This window comes from Bufo gargarizans, chromosome 1 (assembly GCF_014858855.1).
Source record: "Bufo gargarizans isolate SCDJY-AF-19 chromosome 1, ASM1485885v1, whole genome shotgun sequence".
Classification (NCBI taxonomy): Eukaryota; Metazoa; Chordata; class Amphibia; order Anura; family Bufonidae; genus Bufo; species Bufo gargarizans.
In genome coordinates, this window is record NC_058080.1 from 151374270 (window position 1) to 151397557 (window position 23288).

The window sequence follows — 23288 nt, forward strand, 5'->3', positions numbered from 1 at the left end:
CTGACCATTCGACTGCGGGTGGAAAGCAGAAGAGAATGACAACTGAACCCCCAGGCGAGAACAGAAAGCCTTCCAGAATCTGGAAACAAACTGCGTGCCCCTATCAGAGACTATGTCTGAAGGAATACCGTGCAATTTGACAATGTGATCAATAAATGCCTGCGCCAGCGTCTTAGCACTGGGCAAACCAGGAAAAGGGATGAAATGCACCATTTTGCTAAAACGGTCCACCACCACCAGAATCACAGTCTTCCCCGAGGAACGAGGCAGGTCCGTTATGAAGTCCATGGACAGATGTGTCCAAGGACGGGAAGGAATGGGTAAGGGAAGGAGAGGACCTGATGGCCGTGAATGAGGGACTTTGGCACGAGCGCAAGTCTCGCAGGCTGCCACAAAACCCTCAACCGACTTACGAAGCGCAGGCCACCAGAATCTCCCAGCGATGAGATCCAGTGTGGCTCTTGCCCCCGGGTGCCCAGCAAGGACCGTATCGTGGTGTTCCTTAAAAATCTTGTGTCTTAAAGCGAGAGGCACAAACAACCTCCAAGGAGGACAACGATCAGGAGCCTCTGACTGGGCTGCCTGCACCTCTGCCTCCAATTCAGAAAAAAGAGCAGAGACCACCACACCTTCAGCCAAAATGGGACCCGGGTCTTCAAAATTCCCGCCTCCCGGAAAACAACGTGACAGGGCATCTGCCTTCACATTCTTAACTCCAGGGCGGAACGTGACAACAAAATTAAACCTAGAAAAGAACAAAGACCATCTGGCCTGTCTCGGGTTCAGACGCTTGGCTGACTCCAAGTAGGCCAGATTTTTATGGTCAGTAAATACGGTAATAGGGTGTCTGGCTCCCTCTAGCCAATGGCGCCATTCCTCAAAAGCCAACTTGATGGCCAACAATTCCCTATCTCCCACATCGTAATTTCTCTCTGCGGAGGAGAGTTTTTTCGAGAAAAAGGCACACGGTCGCCATTTGGCAGGAGAGGAACCCTGAGACAAGACCGCCCCCACACCCACCTCAGAAGCATTCAATCCTCAACTATGAAGGGTAAAGAAATATCAGGTTGCACCAAGATGGGAGCGGAAGCAAAACTCTCCTTGATATTAGAAAAAGCCTTACGCGCCTCTACTGACCAAGAAGAAAAATCTACCCCCTTTCTGGTCATATCAGTGAGTGGTTTAACAATAGAGGAATAATTCAAAATAAACTTCCTGTAATAATTGGCAAAGCCCAAAAAACGCATCAGCGCCTTCTGATTCTCAGGAAGCTCCCACTCAAGCACAGCACGAACCTTCTCGGGGTCCATGCGAAAACCAGAAGCGGAGAGAAGAAACCTCAGAAATTGAATTTCTGGAACCGCAAACACACATTTTTCCAGTTTCGCATATAATTTATTCTCCCGCAGGATGAGCAAGACCTGACGTAAATGTTCCTTATGAGTCTTGAAATCAGGAGAAAAAATCAAAATATCATCCAAATACACTAATACAAATTTTCCCATCAAATGATAAAAAATGCTGTTCACGAAATGCTGAAAAACGGCTGGGGCATTCATCAAACCAAAAGTCATAACCAAATTCTCAAAATGGCCCTCAGGGGTATTGAAGGCCGTCTTCCATTCGTCTCCTTCTCTGACCCTGACCAGGTTGTATGCCCCTCTTAGATCTAATTTGGAAAAGACTTTAGCCCCAACAACCTGGTTAAACAGGTCCGGGATTAGAGGAAGCGGATAAGGGTCACGAATAGTGATACTGTTCAGCTCCCTGAAATCCAGACAAGGTCTTAAAGAACCATCTTTTTTCTTAACAAAGAAAAAACCAGCAGCAACAGGTGACTTCGAGGGTCGTATGTGTCCTTTTCTCAGACTCTCAGAGATATAAGCACGCATAGCGATACTCTCAGGTTGGGAAAGATTGTATAAACGAGATTTAGGCAGCTTGGCGCCTGGGATGAGATTAATAGGGCAATCGTACTCCCTGTGCGGGGGCAAATCCTGAACTCCACTCTCAGAGAAGACATCCGAAAATTCAGAGAGAAAAGATGGTACAGTCTTAGTAGCAACCTCAGAAACAGATGTCGTGAGGCAATTCTCTCTGCAAAAGTCACTCCAACCATTTATTTGCCTCGCTTGCCAATCAATGGTGGGGTTATGTTTAGTGAGCCAGGGTAGCCCCAACACTAGAGGAGTAGGCAAACCGCTAAGGACGAAACATGACACATCCTCAACATGAGCATCACTCACAATTAAACGGATATTGTGAACTATACCCTTTAATGATTTCTGAGAAAGTGGAGTGGAATCAATAGCAAAAACAGGAATACCCTTTCCCAAAGTGCGCACCTGGAAACCATGAGTTATTGCAAATTGATTATCAATGAGATTGACAGCTGCTCCACTATCCACAAAAATCTCACAAAAAATGCTCTTGCTCTCTAGCGCCACCCTAGCAGGCAGGACAAAACGGGAACTACAAGCAAACGGAAAACCTTCAATTTCCGCCTCAACCCTGCCAATAGTAACAGACGGAACATTTTTAAAAGATTTTTTCCTCTTTGTTTCTTTATTACTCCCAGAAAACTGCCTGAATCTCCTAGAGGGACAAACATTTGCCAAATGATTTATACCTCCACAACAAAAACAAACCCTCCCATGCGAGCTGAATCTTCTATTGTCAGAAGCAATCAACCCCAGCTGCATGGGCTCCTGCTCAGAAGGGGCTGACAGTGACCGAGACCCCTGCGCACAGAATGAGACCGCTGCACTGTCCTGGGACTGAGTATGACAGGAAGGAGATATCTCTCCTCTCTCTCTAAGACGCCTGTCAATACGAACGGCCTGAGACATAGCAGAGTCCAAGGAAATAGGCCTCTCATGAAAGGCAATGGCAAAATTTACCATGGCAAAATTGACTTCGGAGTGCAGCATCATTCCAACCAGTATCAGCTGCCCATCTCCGAAATTCTGAGCAGTATATCTCTGCGGATTGTTTACCCTGGCATAATAGACATAGTCTAGACTCAGCCAGAGCAATACGATCCGGATCATCATATATCTGACCCAGGGCTAAAAAGAATTCATCCACTGAACGGAGAGGCCGTGCCCCCTCCGGCAGCAAAAAGGCCCAAGACTGAGCGTTACCCCTGAGCAGCATTATAATGATCCCCACCCTCCATTTCTCATCACCAGAGGAATGGGGAAGAAGGCGAAAATGGAGTTTGCAAGCCTCTCTAAAACGCACAAAATTCTCAGTACCCCCGGAGAACGTATCCGGGAGCGAGATCTTAGGCTCAGAACAAACTCCATGAACGCAAGCTGAACTGGTCACTTGAAGCTGAGAAAAAGTCTTACGGAGATCAGCTACCTCCAATGAAAGACCCTGGAAGCGTTCAGCCAAAAGTGAAACCGGATCCATGCTTGAGACGGTTTTGGCGGCTTATAATGTCACGGACGGTGTACAGGAAACAAGACAATGCAACATGCATATAATGTCACGGACGGTGTACAGGAAACAAGACAATGCAACATGCATATATGACTCACTGGATCCAAAGCTAAGGAACCAAAAGGGAGACCCCTGCACAAGACCTGGCACTTTCCCTGGCTGCTCAGCCTATGCAAAAATCCCAAAGGTGGATGGTTGCATATCCACGTACCTCGACTATATAACACCTGAACACCCTACAATAGTGAGGGGACACGACCACCGGCTCCCTACACCAGGCACGGAGGGAGTCAGGGTCACCTGGGATCCAGCAAACAGAAAATAACAGATAAATGTACAGCACTTAACTTAGTAGCAGACTGGGAAATAGGATCAGCATGCACACACACTCCAGGAAGAAGTATAAGCCGCCCAGTAATGCATTATGGGGAGGAATTTAAAGGGAAGCAATCAGTCCAACTACATGACAGCTGAGAGAGGCTAACGACATGAGGAACTGAACACCACAACAAAGAAAACTCAAGGAGGAGGTTCTGAAAGGCTTCTGTCAGAGCTTCTCAGCTGTCTGGTTGTGACAAGAGCACAGCAATGACACTGCTGTCTCTTTCAGAACTCCATAAAACTACAGAAAATGGCTGCTGGGGAGGTTCTTATATTGTAAGGGGTAGGCAACTTTCCTATTGGTTGCTAGGGATGTTTCTAAGCTCAGACAAAGACTTTGCAGCCTTCTCATTGGCCCACAAGCAAGAAGGGAGGTTACTGATGAAAAAAAATCTAGAATATTCGAGAATACGAATATATAGCACTATATTCTAAATCTTCGCGAATTCTCGAAGTGGCGATATTCGCGATTAAAATTTGCGATTAAAATATTCGTGCCCAACACTAGTAAGGAGTGGCAATAGTTGGCAAGGAACAGGGCTAAACCACCTTGTTCCTCTTGGTGGGAGTGGATTGGTCCTGTTTTCTACCAGTAGCCTTAGAGAGGAGAGGAAGCACACTGCAGAGCTCCTGCTCCTGCCAAGGATTCTACAGAGAGATAGACTATATTTAGCCTCAAGTAAATCCTTGATCAGTGAGACAGCAGAGTGAACAGTTAAACACCTTCATCAAAGACACTGCTGTGAGGTGAGGGAACACAGCCAAGACACCCATCACCCAAACCAGCACAAAGCCATTTACCGCTAACCTTATAGTATCTACACTTGTACAAGTGTTAAATTGCAGCCATCTAACCTGCTTCCATATTCCTTAAGGGCTGTTTCACACGAACGAGTCCTTTGCGGGAATCATGCTCCGTGTGTGAGTGTGATCCTCCGCTCTGGACTTGCAGGAGCGCACGGCATTATCATGATTTATAATATAGTAAAAGTAAAGATGGGCACTCTAATATCCGGAATCACCAAACATTATATTTATTCAGAATAAAATATGGCATGAATAACAAAAGCATAAAATTTTGAATCCAATATCTAAAATAGGCCTAAATACATTATAAACTGTGATAAGACTAATAGCTGGTATAGATTGACTCTATTAGCCACTAAAAATGAAGCTGGTGTTGGGCTGCCTGTTCAGGTCCAGCCTAGCTACACATATGGACCAACAATTATTGCAATAGTTGATGAAATCGAGTAGGTGTTCAAAGGTGCCTACAAATGATATATAGTCCCCAAGTGATGTGTTTCTCATACACTATACAAGAGACCAACGTGAAATAGGATGTAGCAAATGTTCCAAGTGAAAAAATAATAATCCAAATAGATCCAAGAAGAAAAAAGAAAAAATAGAAATATGCAAAGTTGGCAAAAATATGGCAAAAATATTTGTGAACACTTCTTAATCGTGCAAAGAATCCAAATAAAGTATAGTGTTGCTGTGTTTAGGTAGGTAATAGTCAATCGCTACTTAAAGTGCATATGCTGCCTGTATTCAGGGACTTTATAATAGCAACTTTGCAACTGTAGCCGGTCCCTCCGGGTATAAGATTTTTTACTCCGGTAATATGGTCTCAATTGTTTGAGTCAGTGTTATACACTCTCCACAGTTGACCCGAGGAGGAGATATATGCAGTATAAGTGATTACAAGTCGTTGCTATTTGTAGTGGTACTCACACTTAGTGCTGCTATCCGGTCTGTAGCGTGGCTACACAGAAGGCTTACCTCGTGTGTGGAGTAAGGAGGTACCTTGTTGGTATATCTGGACTGTATGGTCCACTTTCGCTGTTATCCGCGGGTATCCAGGGCCGACCGCAGTTCACAGGTCTCACTCTGTTTAGATCGTAGGCACAGTCTGGACTTATCTGCGATGGGCGTTTCTCACTACTCCATGCGGTTGATTTAATTGTTCCAGCTGGCTTCTGCTGTCCGTGGTTTACCAGGCTATGGCCAATAGACCTGGTATCGGTTTGTTTAATAGAAGAGCTTATTCTAGATAGCAATAAAATCTAGTTTTGCCGGTTAACTGCCAGGGTCAGTTTCTTATTCATCCACGCCAGACGCGTTTCGAAGGTTGGGCTACCTTCTTCCTCAGTGGCTTTAGTAAGAACTGCCTGGCTGCCCGGCTTTTATTCCTCTGGCTATCAGAAGGGTTCTTTGTTAACCCTGAGATGGATCTAGTCGATCTGGTGTCCTTTTAATCATATGTCTTTTTCATTGTGCAGTTTTTAATGCGTTTTTTTCATAAATTCCTGCGTTTTTATGAGTCCACACTTGCTTTAGTTTGTCACTGACAATTACAGTGAATTATTTTTGCGAAAAAAAGTTGTATTCTTAGTAGGCTTTCCTTTCAAGATGTATATAGCTGAATCATTTAGCTTGGCGGCATATAAGTATTTATTATTAGTAAAATATATAATCACATAAAAATATCACTAATAGGATTTCCCTATCTAGTATGGAGAGTGGTCATAATATGCAGCATTTAGTATTTATTCTATATGAAGAAGACAAAGGATATAGGTACATAAAATTCATTTTTGATTTTATAAAGAACATAAGAAACATTTTTAGTATAATTTTTTGTTTATTTTAATAGTTGTTTTAAAAAAGTTATTTTAAAAAAGGTTTTTTTTAAATCAAAAAATGCAAATAATATAATAGAGACTGAGTAAGGGGATCCCAATTGTGGGAGCTGGGAGATATGGTTCATTCAACATATGCTTTATTCAGGTGTACAGTGGTGGTCGGAGGGGTATGGTATCTGATTTTGTAGCCGGTAGAGTATATTGTCTGATTTTATAACCGGTGGTCACTCATGGTGTATTTGGGCTGGAAGCCTCCCGACCAGGGGGGGTCACAGTGCTGATAATCAGCCAGACTGGTACCCTCCGTGATCCGAGGGCATCCAGCCCATTAGAGGAATCCAAAGATTTCGAGTTCGGCATTTAATCCGGCTGGTGTCAGACTCCCGAACTCGAAAATTCTCCTTGATTCCACCCTGGACATTCGGGCTATGTGGTTCCCTCCCCTCCAATGCCGATCTAACTGTTCAAAGGCTGCAAATTTCAGGGTTTTTGGATCCTGGTTGTAGATCAGTTTAAAATGTCTGGACAGTACATGCTTTTCGTATCCCTTTTTAATATTATTTATGTGTTCCGCTATTCTTACTCTTAATGGTCTTTTAGTTCTGCCTATATATTGTTTGCCACACATACATTCTATTACAGGGAGTGCAGAATTATTAGGCAAGTTGTATTTTTGAGGATTAATTTTATTATTGAACAACAACCATGTTCTCAATGAACCCAAAAAACTCATTAATATCAAAGCTGAATATTTTTGGAAGTAGTTTTTAGTTTGTTTTTAGTTTTAGCTATTTTAGGGGGATATCTGTGTGTGCAGCTGACTATTACTGTGCATAATTATTAGGCAACTTAACAAAAAACAAATATATACCCATTTCAATTATTTATTTTTACCAGTGAAACCAATATAACATCTCAACATTCACAAATATACATTTCTGACATTCAAAAACAAAACAAAAACAAATCAGTGACCAATATAGCCACCTTTCTTTGCAAGGACACTCAAAAGCCTGCCATCCATGGATTCTGTCAGTGTTTTGATCTGTTCACCATCAACATTGCGTGCAGCAGCAACCACAGCCTCCCAGACACTGTTCAAAAAGGTGTACTGTTTTCCCTCCTTGTAAATCTCACATTTGATGATGGACCACAGGTTCTCAATGGGGTTCAGATCAGGTGAACAAGGAGGCCATGTCATTAGATTTTCTTCTTTTATACCCTTTCTTGCCAGCCACGCTGTGGAGTACTTGGACGCATGTGATGGAGCATTGTCCTGCATGAAAATCATGTTTTTCTTGAAGGATGCAGACTTCTTCCTGTACCACTGCTTGAAGAAGGTGTCTTCCAGAAACTGGCAGTAGGACTGGGAGTTGAGCTTGACTCCATCCTCAACCCGAAAAGGCCCCACAAGCTCATCTTTGATGATACCAGCCCAAACCAGTACTCCACCTCCACCTTGCTGGCGTCTGAGTCGGACTGGAGCTCTCTGCCCTTTACCAATCCAGCCACGGGCCCATCCATCTGGCCCATCAAGACTCACTCTCATTTCATCAGTCCATAAAACCTTAGAAAAATCAGTCTTGAGATATTTCTTGGCCCAGTCTTGACGTTTCAGCTTGTGTGTCTTGTTCAGTGGTGGTCGTCTTTCAGCCTTTCTTACCTTGGCCATGTCTCTGAGTATTGCACACCTTGTGCTTTTGGGCACTCCAGTGATGTTGCAGCTCTGAAATATGGCCAAACTGGTGGCAAGTGGCATCTTGGCAGCTGCACGCTTGACTTTTCTCAGTTCATGGGCAGTTATTTTGCGCCTTGGTTTTTCCACACGCTTCTTGCGACCCTGTTGACTATTTTGAATGAAACGCTTGATTGTTCGATGATCACGCTTCAGAAGCTTTGCAATTTTAAGAGTGCTGCATCCCTCTGCAAGATATCTCACTATTTTTGACTTTTCTGAGCCTGTCAAGTCCTTCTTTTGACCCATTTTGCCAAAGGAAAGGAAGTTGCCTAATAATTATGCACACCTGATATAGGGTGTTGATGTCATTAGACCACACCCCTTCTCATTACAGAGATGCACATCACCTAATATGCTTAATTGGTAGTAGGCTTTCGAGCCTATACAGCTTGGAGTAAGACAACATGCATAAAGAGGATGATGTGGTCAAAATACTCATTTGCCTAATAATTCTGCACTCCCTGTATATATATGACATTCGAACTGTCGCATGTTAAGAGTTGTTTTATTTCAACAGAGAAGGCATTTTGGGTTGAATTCACTCGTGTGGTTTTCCTAGCAAAAGATGTAATTTTGCAGTTCACACAGCGACCACATCTGTGAAACCCACCACTTTTAAGCCAGTTGTTAATGGGTCCATTAGTCCCTGATTTTTGTTTAATTGATGGCGCTACTTTCAAACCCAAATTGGGTGCCTTCGTATACACTATGTCTGGTGTTGAGGGAACTAGGGGACCTATGATTTTGTCCTTCTGGATCAGATGCCAGTGGTTTTTAATGATCCGCTCTATTTTTTTATATTGTGTGTTATACGGTAATATTATACGGAATTTTTCTTCACTGGTTTTTGGCCCAATATCAATCTGATTAGGCACAAAGAACTGATTCCTATCCATTTCCCTGACTTTTTGCAGGGCTTTGTCCACCACTGATTCTGGGTAGCTTTTGGCCAGAAATTGGTTTTTCATATTGGTAGCTTTCTCTTCAAATTTGTCCTCATTAGTACAATTCCTCTTGATCCTCCGGAATTGTCCTGTGGGTATGTTCATCAGCCAGGAAGGCAGATGACAACTTGAATAGAGGATGAAACTGTTTTTCGCCACTTTTTTCTGATAAGTGGTACACACATAGTGGTCCACTTGAGTGGTGATCAGTAGGTCGAGGAACTCTGTGCTATCTTGGTTGATGTTGGACGTGAATTTGAGGTTGTAGGTATTATTATTAATCTCTTTTAGGAAGGTAGATAAATCCCCTTCATCACCCTGCCAAATGAAGATGACATCGTCAATATAGCGCTGCCAGAGCACCAGATCATGCTCCGTGTGTGAGTGTGATCCTCCGCTCTGGACTTGCAGGAGCGCACGGCATTATCATGATTTATAATGCTATGTGTCTCTGCTTGACCTTATTTCTACAGAATCATACTGACAGCTTTATGTCACTATGATTCTGTGGAAAAGAGGCCATGCAGAGACACATAGCATTATAAATCATGATAATGCCGTGCGCTCCTGCAAGTCCAGAGCAGAGGATCACATTAACACATGCAGAGCTTGATTCCCGCAATGGACTCGCTCGTGTGAAACAGCCCTAATGGTCCCAGAAAATTGCACTTGGATTGTGCTGCAAAAGTCATTTCCAGTGCACCAATCCCCAGGGAGCAACGGCCTGAGGGAGCAGACCGTGACACAAAACTTCATCAGGGCCACTACCACTCCCATCCTCTGCACCCGCTCTTTAGGGACTCGTTGCACCAACATTCAGTTATTTTAATGTCTGCTTGAAAGATTAGATTAAAAAACACAAGTGCAAAAAATACAGCAAAAAATGTCTTTCTTAAATTTCTATATTTTCATAAGGTTATAGCTAACATCTGGAGGTGGTACTTTTTAAATAATAAAAAGAAAATCACACATGCACGTTTAAAAAAAAAAAGATGAAAAAGTCAGCAAAAAAAGCTAGAAAAAACTGTGTGAAATCACTACTGAGCATGTGTGACCACAGATTCTGGAAAAATCAGGGGGCTCCATTACTCTGACTTCACTGCAATAACTACACACATTTATTTTTAAAGATTGCAGTTGACTAAAGTGTGGTTTTGTTGTGGTTAAAAAAAACAACTTCAAAACATATTTTACAAATGTGGTAATTGCCTATGCTTTTTTTACTAGTAAAACAGAAACACATTGATTTAACACTTCTCCTGTAAAAACAATTTTTATTAAAATTAACAAATGGTAAAAACGTGTGCAGTTTTAATAATGAGTTTTTGCTTTGCATTTTTAAACAAAAACTGCGACATGAAAACCCACCCATAGGGTACATTCACATGTGTGGTGGGTGTTGTACAAACACCAGCAAAGTGGATGAGATTTTAAGGAATCTCATCTAAACTGCATGAAAAACATGCCGTGTAAATTGACCTGTAGTGCGGATTTAAATTCAGCAGAATGTCAATTTATGCATTTTAAAGGTTTTGCTGCATTTTTTATTGCAGCAGACTTTTTCCACAGTAGTCTTTTCTGCTGTATGTTCTGTCATGTATGGACATACCCTTATCCGTTATGTAATCTTACAGAGTTAATTAATATTCATTTCTGAGACAATCTCTTTAATGTTTTTTCACATTTTTCTTGCAGTTTTTGGCCAACCAGCCAGCAAAGGGAAACGTCCAAAAGAGCCTGCAGAAAATAAAATTAAACCTGCAATAAAGAAGCTAAAACCCAAAATTACAAAGCTGAAGGACTCCACAGAGCCTGTCTCAAAGGTGCAGTCTATTATGATGCAAGTTATGGACAAAGGTCGGTTCCAGAAGCCCCCCGCTATGCTCACCATGTCAGCGGGGCAGAGCATGGAGCTTAGATGTAAAGGAGAGAAGATAACATGGAACTACCCTGAATATCTGAACACATTCAAGACCTCCAGACTCAGGTAAACGCTTCTAATGGAATGGAAGGATATTGTACTCTTCTGAACGGAGAATGGGAATTCTTCTATTGTTGGAATTTACTCAGATTTTGTGCCAAAAATACAGAAGCACATATAAAAAATGACATATAAACATGGTAGCTCTAGTGAGCACCTGACCATAAATAACCTACACATGTAAGGCTCTGTTCACATTGTGTTTATCACATGTCCAATGTGTGCGCCAAAAAAACCTCCTGACGTGGTCTGAACACAGATCCTTGACTTGTGTAGCTGTACGCCATACAGTTGCATACAGCGCCATAGACTTCCTATGTAAAAAAAATAAAAATAATCCAGTGATACACCAAGGCATATTGGTCTGACATATGCCACAAGGACACTTTTTGGCATATATCCAGGACATACTCCTTTATAGATATGCATAGTGAGTATGCTAGGAGTATGCTATATGACCCTATGCTAATAGAATTATGGGGCAGATTTACTAATCCTGTAGATGGTATAGGCTTAGACTGGCGGTCTATATCTCCACCAGATTTATCACAGTGGCTCAGGCTGGATGATAAATGTGGTGCAGGGATAGACACTTTGTCTAACTGTATACAAAAAATTGATTGGCATACTTTGAGATTTATTCACCAGTATTATGGAGTAAGTTTAGGGCACAATTTGCATCTTAGGCCACATCCCTTTTTCACAAGGCCACTCCCATTTCCTGTTAAACCACACCGATTTTTAGGTGCTAAAACTTTTCTAAACATAGATGCACCAAATTTCTGCAAAGTGAAACAGGTTGTTACGCTGAGCGCTCCGGGTCCCCTGCTGGCCGCGGAGCGCCCACAGCGTATGCCCCCAGGCAGCACTCCAGTGTCTCGGCATGTGCGTCCTCGCTCTCTAGGGCGCGCGTGCGCCGGGACTCTTAGATTCAAAGGGCCAGTGCACCAGTGATTGGTGCCTGGTCCAAAAGGGATATTAAGGGTTAAGGTTTGTGAGAGGCAGTGCTGACTTAATTAGGCTGCACCTGTGCACTGCCCATTTATACCTTCTCCTCCCACAGCTTCCTGCCGGATCTTTGTGCCTTGTGCCTCAGAGAAAGCGTTCCAGTGTGTTTGTTTGCCTTGCCTGTTGCCAAACCCGTTGCTACCGTCTACTCGCCTTTGAACCTTTGCCGCCTGCCCTGACCTCTGCTACGTCCGACTACGCTCTTGCCTTCTCCCTGTGTACCACGCCTTATCAGCTGCCAGAGAGGTTGAGTTGTTACTAGGGGATACGACCTGGTAGTTACCGCCGCAGAAAATCCATCCTGCCTTGCGGCGGGCTCTGGTGAAGACCAGTAACTGCTTAGAACCGGTCCTCTAGTACAACCCGCGCCATCGCCTCTCTGGTCCAGAGGATCCACTACCTGTCCTGCCGGTTCGTGACAGTAAGATCCGGCCATGGATCCCGCTGATGTTCCCCTGCCAAGCCTAGCGGACCTCACCACTATTGTGGCCCAGCAGGGTCAACAGCTGGCCCAGCTGACCGCTATGTTGCAGCAGCTCCTGCCTTCTCAGCAACAGCCAGCTCCTCCGCCTGCAGTTGCCACCGGTTCCAGAATCCGTTTGTCCCTACCAGACAAATATGACGGAGATCCTAAGCAGTGCCGTGGGTTCTTGTCGCAGTGCTCTCTCCACCTCGAGCTTCTGTCCGACCAATTTCCTTCTGAGCGAGCCAAGGTAGCCTTTATTCTCAGTTTGCTGTCCGGGAAGGCCCTGGCCTGGGCTACACCACTATGGGACCGCGCAGATCCTGCCACCGCTTCCGTCCAGAGCTTCTGCCTAGAGTTCCGGAATGTTTTTGAGGAGCCTGCCCGGGTTACCTCCGCAGAGACTGCCTTACTAAATTTGACCCAAGGAGGTTCTTCCGTGGGTGACTATGCCATTCAGTTCCGCACCCTGGCCTCTGAGGTGAACTGGAACAATGAAGCCCTTTGCGCCACCTTCAAGAAGGGACTTAATAGTGAAGTAAAGGACGTTCTGGCTGCACGTGAGCTTCCTTCCACTCTTAGTGACCTCATCTTGCTGGCCACTAGGATAGACAAACGTTTCGCCGAAAGACAAGAGGAACTCCTCCTTGAAAAGGAAAAAGCTCGTCCTAGACGCTTTCCTCGTCAGGCTGCTGTTTTTCTGCGTCCACCTCAACCCGCTACTGGGCTTTCCGCCGTGGAAGCCATGCAGGTGGATCGGTCACGCCTGACTCCGCAAGAACGAAGCCGCCGCAGAAACGAGAACCTGTGTCTGTACTGTGCCAGTACCGAGCACTTCCTTAGAGATTGTCCTCTCCGTCCACCGCGTTCGGGAAACGCTCGCACCTAGTAAACGTGGGAGAGGCGTTGCTAGGTGTGGATTCTTCCTCTCCACGTCTCATCATACCCGTGCAGTTGATCATCTCTTCCAAGTCCTCTTTCTCCGCAGCCGCCTTCTTGGATTCCGGTTCAGCTGGCAACTTCATTCACGCCTCCTTGGTTGACAAGTACCGTATTCCAGTAATCCGTCTACCCAAGCCGTTTTTCATCTCTACTGTTAACGGTGAGAGACTCTCTGCCACCGTGCAGTTCCGTACCCAGCCTCTGCAGATGGACATCGGAATATTTCATACCGAGACTATAGAGTTCTTTGTCCTTCCCTTCTGTTCCTCCGAACTCCTCCTGGGTCTGCCGTGGCTTCAACGTCATAGTCCTATCCTGAATTGGTCCACCGGTGAGATCCTGCGTTGGGGTTCCTCCTGTTCGGACCGCTGTCTCAAGCCTGCTCTGGTCAAACAGAACCCGCAAGTTTCTCCGCCTTCTGGGCTGCCCAAGCCATACCATTCCTTCGCGGATGTCTTCTGCAAGAAACAAGCTGAGGTCCTTCCTCCTCACCGATCCTATGATTGCCCGATCGACCTGATACCCGGTTCTACTCCACCTCGGGGCAGAATTTATCCTCTCTCACCTCCTGAGACTCTTGCCATGTCCGACTATATAGGTGAGAACCTACAGAGAGGATTCATAAGAAAATCTTCTTCTCCTGCTGGGGCCGGTTTTTTCTTCGTGACAAAAAAAGACGGCTCCCTCCGCCCCTGCATTGACTACAGAGGTCTTAATAAAATTACCATCAAGAACCGTTACCCTCTGCCTCTAATCTCTGAGCTATTTGATCGTCTCCGAGGGGCTAAGATCTTCACTAAATTGGACCTTCGAGGGGCCTATAATCTGATCCGTATCCGTGAGGGAGACGAATGGAAGACCGCCTTTAACACAAGGGACGGCCATTTTGAGTATTTGGTGATGCCCTTCGGCCTCTGCAACGCACCTGCTGTCTTTCAGGAATTCGTTAATGATATTTTCAGGGACTTACTTTACACCTGCGTGGTCGTATACCTGGATGATATCCTGATCTTTTCCTCCAATTTGGATCAACACAGGGTCCATGTGCAACAAGTTCTTACTCGTCTTAGGAGAAATCGCCTGTACGCTAAACTTGAAAAATGTCTTTTTGAACGGACCTCCCTGCCTTTCCTGGGATACATTATCTCTGCCCAAGGACTTCAAATGGACCCAGCCAAGCTCTCGGCGGTACTGGATTGGCCACGCCCCTCTGGTCTCCGAGCCATACAAAGATTTCTGGGCTTTGCAAATTACTACAGGCAATTCATCCCTCACTATTCCACTCTGGTAGCTCCTATCGTGGCCCTCACAAGAAAAGGAGCTAACCCCAAATCCTGGCCTTCCCAAGCCGAGGAAGCCTTCCAGTCCCTGAAATGCGCCTTTGCCTCTGCACCCGTTCTCTCTAGAGCAGATTCCACCAAGCCTTTCTCTCTTGAAGTGGATGCCTCCTCGGTGGGAGCCGGAGCTGTCCTCACCCAGAAGTCTTCCCGGGGCAAGATTTCTACTTGTGGCTTCTTTTCCAAAACATTCTCTCCCGCAGAGAGAAATTACTCCATTGGGGACAGGGAACTGCTGGCTATTAAATTGGCACTGGAGGAATGGAGACATTTACTCGAGGGCGCCACACATCCTGTGTACATCTTCACGGACCACAAGAACCTGGCTTATCTCCAGTCTGCTCAGAGATTAAATCCCCGTCAGGCTCGTTGGTCTCTGTTCTTCGCCCGCTTTAATTTTGAGATCCATTTCCGTCCGGCTTGTAAGAACATTAGGGCAGATGCTCTGTCTCGCTCCTCTGATGTGGTGGGCGACGAGTTAACTCCTCGATATATTATCCCTCCAGAACGCCTTATAACAGTCGCTCCCGTGGACCTGCGCCTTCTTCCTCCTGGCAAATCCTACGTACCTCCACGTCAGCGGCTGCGAATTCTCAAGTGGGGCCACGCCTCCCCTTTTGCCGGTCATCCAGGGGTGCAAAAGTCTCTCCAACTAATCTCCCAAAGGTACTGGTGGTCTTCTCTAGAGAAAGATGTCTCGGACTTCGTCCAGGCCTGTATGATTTGCGCCCGGGATAAATCACCTCGCCAGAAACCAGCGGGTCTCCTCTTGCCTCTACCCGTTCCTGAAGTTCCCTGGTCTCACATCGCCATGGACTTTATTACTGATCTTCCCTCCTCCCATGGCAAGTCCGTTATTTGGGTCGTGGTGGATCGCTTTTCCAAGATGGCTCACTTTGTACCCCTGCCCGGTCTACCCTCTGCACCCATGTTGGCCAAACAATTTTTTCAACACATCTTCCGTCTCCATGGCCTTCCCAAACATATTGTCTCGGATCGTGGGGTACAATTCGTCTCCAAATTCTGGAGGGCTCTATGTGCTCAGCTCGGGATCAAATTGGACTTTTCTTCTTCGTACCATCCTCAGTCTAACGGCCAAGTAGAACGGGTGAACCAAATTTTGGGTGACTATCTGCGTCACTTTGTATCCTCACGCCATGACGACTGGGCTGATCTACTTCCCTGGGCGGAGTTCTCCTACAACTACAAACAATCCTCTGCCTCTAACAAGTCTCCTTTCTTTGTAGTTTTTGGCCGTCATCCTCTTCCACCTCTGCCGCAGTCTCCCACTCCTTCTTCTGTACCTGCCGTGGACAGTCTTGTACAGGATTTTTCCTCCATCTGGCGAGAAACCCACGCTGCTCTCCTCAAGGCTTCCGCCCGTATGAAGGTTCAAGCTGACAAGAGACGCAGATCTCCTCCGGAATTTCGCCCGGGTGACAAGGTGTGGCTCTCCTCTAGGTACATCCGATTTAGGGTCCCAAGTTACAAGTTGGGCCCTCGTTTCTTGGGACCCTATAAAATCAAGAGTCGTATCAATCAAGTTTCTTATCAGCTCCATCTTCCTCCCTCCCTCCGAATCCATAACTCCTTCCATGTCTCCCTTCTTAAACCTGCTGTCTTTAACCGTTTTTCTCCCAAGCTTGTTTCTCCCACCCCTGTCGCCGGTACCTCCGATATATTCTCTGTCAAGGAGATCTTGGCGACCAAGATCTCCCGGGGAAAAATATTTTTTTTGGTCGACTGGGAGGGCTGCGGTCCTGAGGAGAGGTCATGGGAGCCGGAGGAGAACATCCTGGACCGCAGTCTCATCCGCAAGTTCTTCGGTACCAAAAAGAGAGGGAGACCAAAGGGGGGGGTACTGTTACGCTGAGCGCTCCGGGTCCCCTGCTGGCCGCGGAGCGCCCACAGCGTATGCCCCCAGGCAGCACTCCAGTGTCTCGGCATGTGCGTCCTCGCTCTCTAGGGCGCGCGTGCGCCGGGACTCTTAGATTCAAAGGGCCAGTGCACCAGTGATTGGTGCCTGGTCCAAAAGGGATATTAAGGGTTAAGGTTTGTGAGAGGCAGTGCTGACTTAATTAGGCTGCACCTGTGCACTGCCCATTTATACCTTCTCCTCCCACAGCTTCCTGCCGGATCTTTGTGCCTTGTGCCTCAGAGAAAGCGTTCCAGTGTGTTTGTTTGCCTTGCCTGTTGCCAAACCCGTTGCTACCGTCTACTCGCCTTTGAACCTTTGCCGCCTGCCCTGACCTCTGCTACGTCCGACTACGCTCTTGCCTTCTCCCTGTGTACCACGCCTTATCAGCTGCCAGAGAGGTTGAGTTGTTACTAGGGGATACGACCTGGTAGTTACCGCCGCAGAAAATCCATCCTGCCTTGCGGCGGGCTCTGGTGAAGACCAGTAACTGCTTAGAACCGGTCCTCTAGTACAACCCGCGCCATCGCCTCTCTGGTCCAGAGGATCCACTACCTGTCCTGCCGGTTCGTGACACAGGTGCTTCATAAATATGGGGCTAATCCTGAACAGCATATTTCTCAACTCAACGCAGCCACCACTAGGGGGAGCTCTGTGCAAAGAAATGTATACAATTACCATGGAAGCTGTAATAATCTTTTTGCAATGAGCTCCCCATAGTGATACATGGACAAAGTAGCAGCAAAAAGAAGATCCCAGAGCACTCCTGCAACTAAGCTAATTTATTAAAATATTAAAACAATAAAAACTTTACATCAGTGCTATGTGTATCTAGGGTGTGCCACCCTCTTCCTCAGGCACAACTCCCCATAGTGATGGCTGCAAATAAGGGCACACAAATGTTGCCCCTCCGTGGCCATATTGCGGCCCGCATACGGCGGGTCCACAATTCACGGGGCACCGGCCGTGTGCATTCCGCATCACGGATGCAGACCCATTCACTTGAACGGAGTGGGTTCCATTCCGTGCCTCCGCACCGCAAAAAGATAGAACTTTCTCTATATTTTTGCAGAACGAACGAATCGCGGAACCCATTCAAGTGAATGGGGTCGCGATCTGCATGCAGCAGCCCCACGGCCGGTGTCCAGCACAGGCACGGAGGGGCAACGGTCGTGTGAACAAGCCCTAACAAAAATACAAAAAGTAACAGAAACCTGATGTAATAGCAAAAGGTTTAATGTAGAAGCTTTCCATAGTGACCCCATTACTTTGGTGATTATATTTCTGAGTTATGCCAGAGCTAGTATTTTTAACACGTTTCCTACATTTCTTTTCGTTTGCTGAGTAAGCAGGTTCGCCACATGGCATTTTAAGATCTTTGCATTGCTGAAATTCCAGATTTTCACCCTTTCCCTCTGGTTCATTTTTCATCATCTTAACAGGAATTTAATTTGCAGGCTGTTTTCTTATCGCCCATCCTAACTTTAGAATGGTATGTTAATTCAGAAAAAATATGATTATGTGTTATTATAGCATTACTGACGGCAGACGCAATGTTTATCTACATTCCTGCAGACATTTTTTACAGATTGTTGCAAGACCTTATTTTAATAAGGAGCACTTTGCCCATATACACCCATCAGCCATAACATTAAAAACAGATGACAGGTGTAGTGAATACCATTGATCACCTCCTGACAATGACACCTGTCAAGAGGTGGAATATAGTAGGCAGCAAGTGAACTGTCAGTTCTGGAAGTTAATGAGGGACATTTGCTAAGGACAATACACTATTATTGTGGCGTAAAGCTCCTCTGCACTTTTCTGACGGTTCTACTAGAAACTGTATATAAGGAGAGCAATCAGAGCCCCTAGTTGTTTGCAGACAGGGACCGGTGCTTAGTAGAAGAGACAGACTGCAGAGACCAGTGTTTAGTAGAAGAGACAGACTGCAGAGACCGGTACTACTCCCTGCTGTAAAAAGTTGGATTGTCCAGTAAAGTTTACGTTCGGTTCAGTATATACTTGTGTACCTTCATCATTCCAACCACCAACCGGCGTGCCACCGTCCAAAGGCACTGGCGTCACGAATACCACAGGGACCTTGCCCCAGGCACACAAAATACCTGTAACATCCAGGGCACCTCAACTACCATCAGGCCTGGTCCCTATCTACAGAGCGTGCCCCAGAGGAACCGTGTCTACCTCTCCTTCACTGCCACGCGCCTGCCCAGGGTTCTTCAAATATAGTGAGTACCCTCGATTGCCTATAACTGTGACCTCACTTCGTCAACCCCTGCAGGTCTGGCGTGTTGCAGATGGCGATACAGGTAGATGCTGCGGTGGGGCAGTGCAGCAATGTCTCCCTGCCACACCTTTCCCTCTGATAGTCTTTAGCCTAGTGCCTGTAGCCCGGCACAAGCAGTCGATGACATAATAATCATTGCGCCGTCTGAGCCAGGCATCATACAGCTCAGGAAATAGGTCAGAAGAGGCCTGCACTGCATGGAGGTAAGTATTTGAGTTTATTGTTTTTAATTTGGCACCATGCTGTAAGGCCACTATTGGTGGGGGAGGAACACATCTACTGGGGGCACTAAATAGGGGCATTTTGTACTGGCACACATAAGAGGGTATGTTCTTGTACTGGCTGTGGGGATTCGCTCTGGTAGTTAGGACTAGCGGATGCAGTATACAGGGAAAGTACATAGTTCTTGAATCAAACAGCGGTGTTTATTCACACATTGGTGTATAACAAAATGCAGATAAGGTGTATCACAAAACGCAGGTGGCTTGGTGTTTGTTCACACACAAGGAAAGTCCATAATAAAAGTCACCTTTTCTCCTGGGTGTTAATTTACACCCTAGAGAAGATGAACAGATGGCTCACTGTGGACAATCACGCTAGGTGCTCTGGTCAAAAAGAGCCACCCCTTGCTCTTGTTAAAGTGAATGGTAAATGGAAATTGGACAGGCACTCAAAACACCAAGAGGGATGTGGAACCAAACTTATTTATTTAAGCACAATAAAATAAATCGAGTGTATATACTAGCATCGATAGTACAGTTTTATCGAAAGAATATCGATTATAAAAAATCCATTGCGGTGAATCGATCAAATAAAATCGAATTGAATAAAATGCATACATAAAAATACAAATAAAATGCAATATTCTTAATCGATAATTGCTCGATTTTTTCTGGAGACCTAGATATATCTCAGTTAAAGTCCCAGTACAAGAAACCCATATATATGGGTGAGTCCCAGTGGAAAATATCAGTGGAAAATATCAAAGCTATGTCTTCAGTGCTTATATAAAGAGCACAGTTTCGCCTTTTCAGGCCTGCATAGTTAGTCAATACAACCAGCTTTCACGAATAGATATATATTTTTGGTTACTCACAACCTTTTGTGCTGATCGAGAGGTTCTTTGTATGGGAATTATTTCAGGTGGCATCCCACCATTCACATCCCAACCCAGCAGAGGGAAACCAACATTGCTGGATTGGGATCGATGCTAATATATACACTCGATTTAATTTACACCCTGTTAGCCGTTCAGCCTCATCATGTCCATAGGCGGCCTGTTCGCCTTTAGAGGGGCCTGAGTCCCCCAGCCCGGCTCAAACCTTAAATCCCAGCACAGACCTCAGTTCACAGCACACAGACTCCTTAGCTCCACTGTCAGAGGGAGGTAAATCCACACATCTGGCACTGCTGGCTGGTTTTAATGCCTGGCAAAACCCGGCCTGGAACATGGGGAGTAGTCACCTACCCAGCACTTTGACTACTCCCAGTAAGAGCCGTCCCGGATCAGCTATAACAGCCATGCTGAATCTTTAGGTGTCAATTAGCAATAGCTGCTGCTGACACATAAAATACTGGCTCTTACTTCACCGAGGCCAGGAACCTCGGTGACACATACCTTCCATCCACAATTATTCCAGGTACCTTCTTACATGGCACACATTATCGAGGCAGTATGGGGACATTGGCTTTACTGGGGGCACTAAGAGGGTGCATTTTTTGTACTGGCATACATAAGGGGCATTGTTTGTACTGGCATACATTTTAAGGGAGCATTTCTTGCACACTGACATGCATTATAATGGGTATTTTTTGCACTGACATGCATTATAAGGGAACATTTTTTGCACTTGCACACAATATAAGGAGATTTTTTTGTGCACACTATAAGGGGGTATTATTTTTTTACTAGGGCACACTATAAAGGGGTATTTTTGCACTGGCACACATTATATGGACAGTGCAATTCAAATGATCACAGCACACATGAGCGCCGGCGTGCACATGATTGTGCTTATACACAACATGATGAAGGGCTACATATAGCCCGAAACATTGCCTGAATTTACTATATACCATTATGTCCGGCTGAATAAAAATCACTGAATATTTCACCTTCAATTTTGGAGTGCTGTCTAATTTTATACACACATTATAAGGAGAATTATTATTACTTGGGGACTGTGGGGAACATGATTATTAGTATGGGCAGAATGGGGGCTTTATTGCTATTGGGGGCACTGTTAACACTATGCACTCTGGCAGATTATTACTATTGGTCGGACTTTGAGGAGCACTGTTACTGTGATGGTCACCCTGGCACAGTATCAGCTTAGCACAATTATTTTTGGGGGCCACTATGCTTACACTATTACTGTTAGGGACACTATTTGCTGGGCGCAGCTATTTTTTAGGTCACTGTGTGCCAATAATAATTGAATGGGGCACTATCTGTGAGGTACTAGTATTTTCAGGTGGACTGTTTCTGCAGTATAATATTGGGGAGCACAGCGGGCATAGTATTAGGGGTGGCAGGATGGAGTGTTGAGAGGGTGAGGAGGATGATGGAAAAGTAGGACACTACAGTGTCTGTTTGTTAAACACTGCAGAGACAACAGATGGCTGAAAGAAGTCATCATGGTGGTCTGGTCTGAATTGAGAAGATGAGGAAAGAGAATGTCTACATCAGAGGAGACCCCACAGAGGTATGTGGCACTGTATTACTGAATTACTCGGTATGTTGTGTAGCGCTGTATGTAATGTTTTCTAATTATGTATTTAATAGGGCTGGAGGGAAGGGGTTAGGTTGTGAATTTGGCTTGGGGAGGGTGCCGTTTCAATCTTTGCCTGAGGCAGCAGAGAGGCTAGGTGTTCCCCTGATCCTTGCCATAAATCACTGAGAGATGGGGGCCCAAGCTGAACTCTTGCACCAGGGCCCATGTGCCTTTAGCTACGCCCCTGTTGCCAGCATGTGACTCTGCTCCAGCACGTGCAGCCTGCATTAAACAGTAAGTTCTCGCATCAACTTTACATTAGCAGATAAGTAACAGACCACTGTCACTATTGTATGCTGTCCTTAGTGACGGTAGCATAAAGATGGTGACAGGTTCCCTTTAAGGATAAGTCCTTCAGACTGAAAATATTGCAGAGAAATTTCTTAGAGTCCCGCTATCTTGTTTCCAAGAGAATTTTAAATGATTAGAAACAATCATTATAAAAGCACTCAGTAGAAAAGACAGTTTTTAGTGGAATGCATTTTTATGTTGCCAAAAACTGAGTAAAACCTGTGAAGTCGAAGCAATAAATCTGGAAAGGATTTATTTGATTAAAATAATGTTCTCTTGGGATAATCTACCTACTTATCCAGCTTTTCGGCGGTATGAGCAGAAAGCTTGTGATGTTGTTTTAGAGCAGCAAGCCATCTGTATCACTTCAGACTTTAACATTTAGTGGTTCAGTGGCTTTGAGTGAGTAGCAGAAACTTTCACTAGTGAAACATGATGTCTCATGGCTAATGAGGCTGGAAAGAGACTCCAAGAAGTCTTTAACATGGAACATGATCTTGGAAACACACTACATAAATACACCAGTGTATACTGTATGGCTGGTATTGTATCATATGAAAAGAATGAGTATAGTATAAGGAGAAGATCGGGGGGAGATCTATCATCTCCCTGCGCCACTTATCGTGCATAAAAACGTAGCACGCACCGTTTTTTTTATTTTTTAGGTGACAGTTGTCACAACTTTTGTGGTATTCTTATGCTTTCAGGGAGGGTGGGGACTGGGGAGGGACAGGGTCAGTGGACCCTACACATTCATCTTCATTTACGCCAGAGGATGCACCTAATTTATGACAAGGTGTAAGACGCCTCATAAATTAGGTGTATCTTCTCGCAGCGCACAAGTTTGCAAAGACCAGAGTAAAACACCCCCCAGATGTAGAACGTAGCCTTCGTGGACGTAGCCTTTGTGGATTTCCTAATTACTAATGTATTTTTCAGTATAGAGCTTTAGGAAATGTATATTATTCCCCACAAATTTGTTTTTGCGACCATTGTCATATTTTGAAATGTACCTATTTTCAGTAAGAAATCGATTTGTTCACATAAAGTCATAAAGAAAATAACATATGAATCAACATTGATGCTGGTTGCTCATTGGAGACTTTAAAGTGGT

The 23288-nt window shown here is 45.2% G+C and overlaps 1 protein-coding gene across 1 annotated transcript in view; it reads left to right on the plus strand.

Moving 5' to 3' along the window:
* PDGFRL (platelet derived growth factor receptor like) overlaps positions 1 to 23288 on the plus strand; it is a 196407-nt gene that overhangs the window by 71579 nt on the left and 101540 nt on the right. Inside the window, exon 2 of the mRNA XM_044296171.1 lies at positions 10851 to 11142. Coding sequence (XP_044152106.1) covers positions 10851 to 11142 — 292 coding nt within the window. The remainder of the gene's footprint in view (positions 1 to 10850; positions 11143 to 23288) is intronic.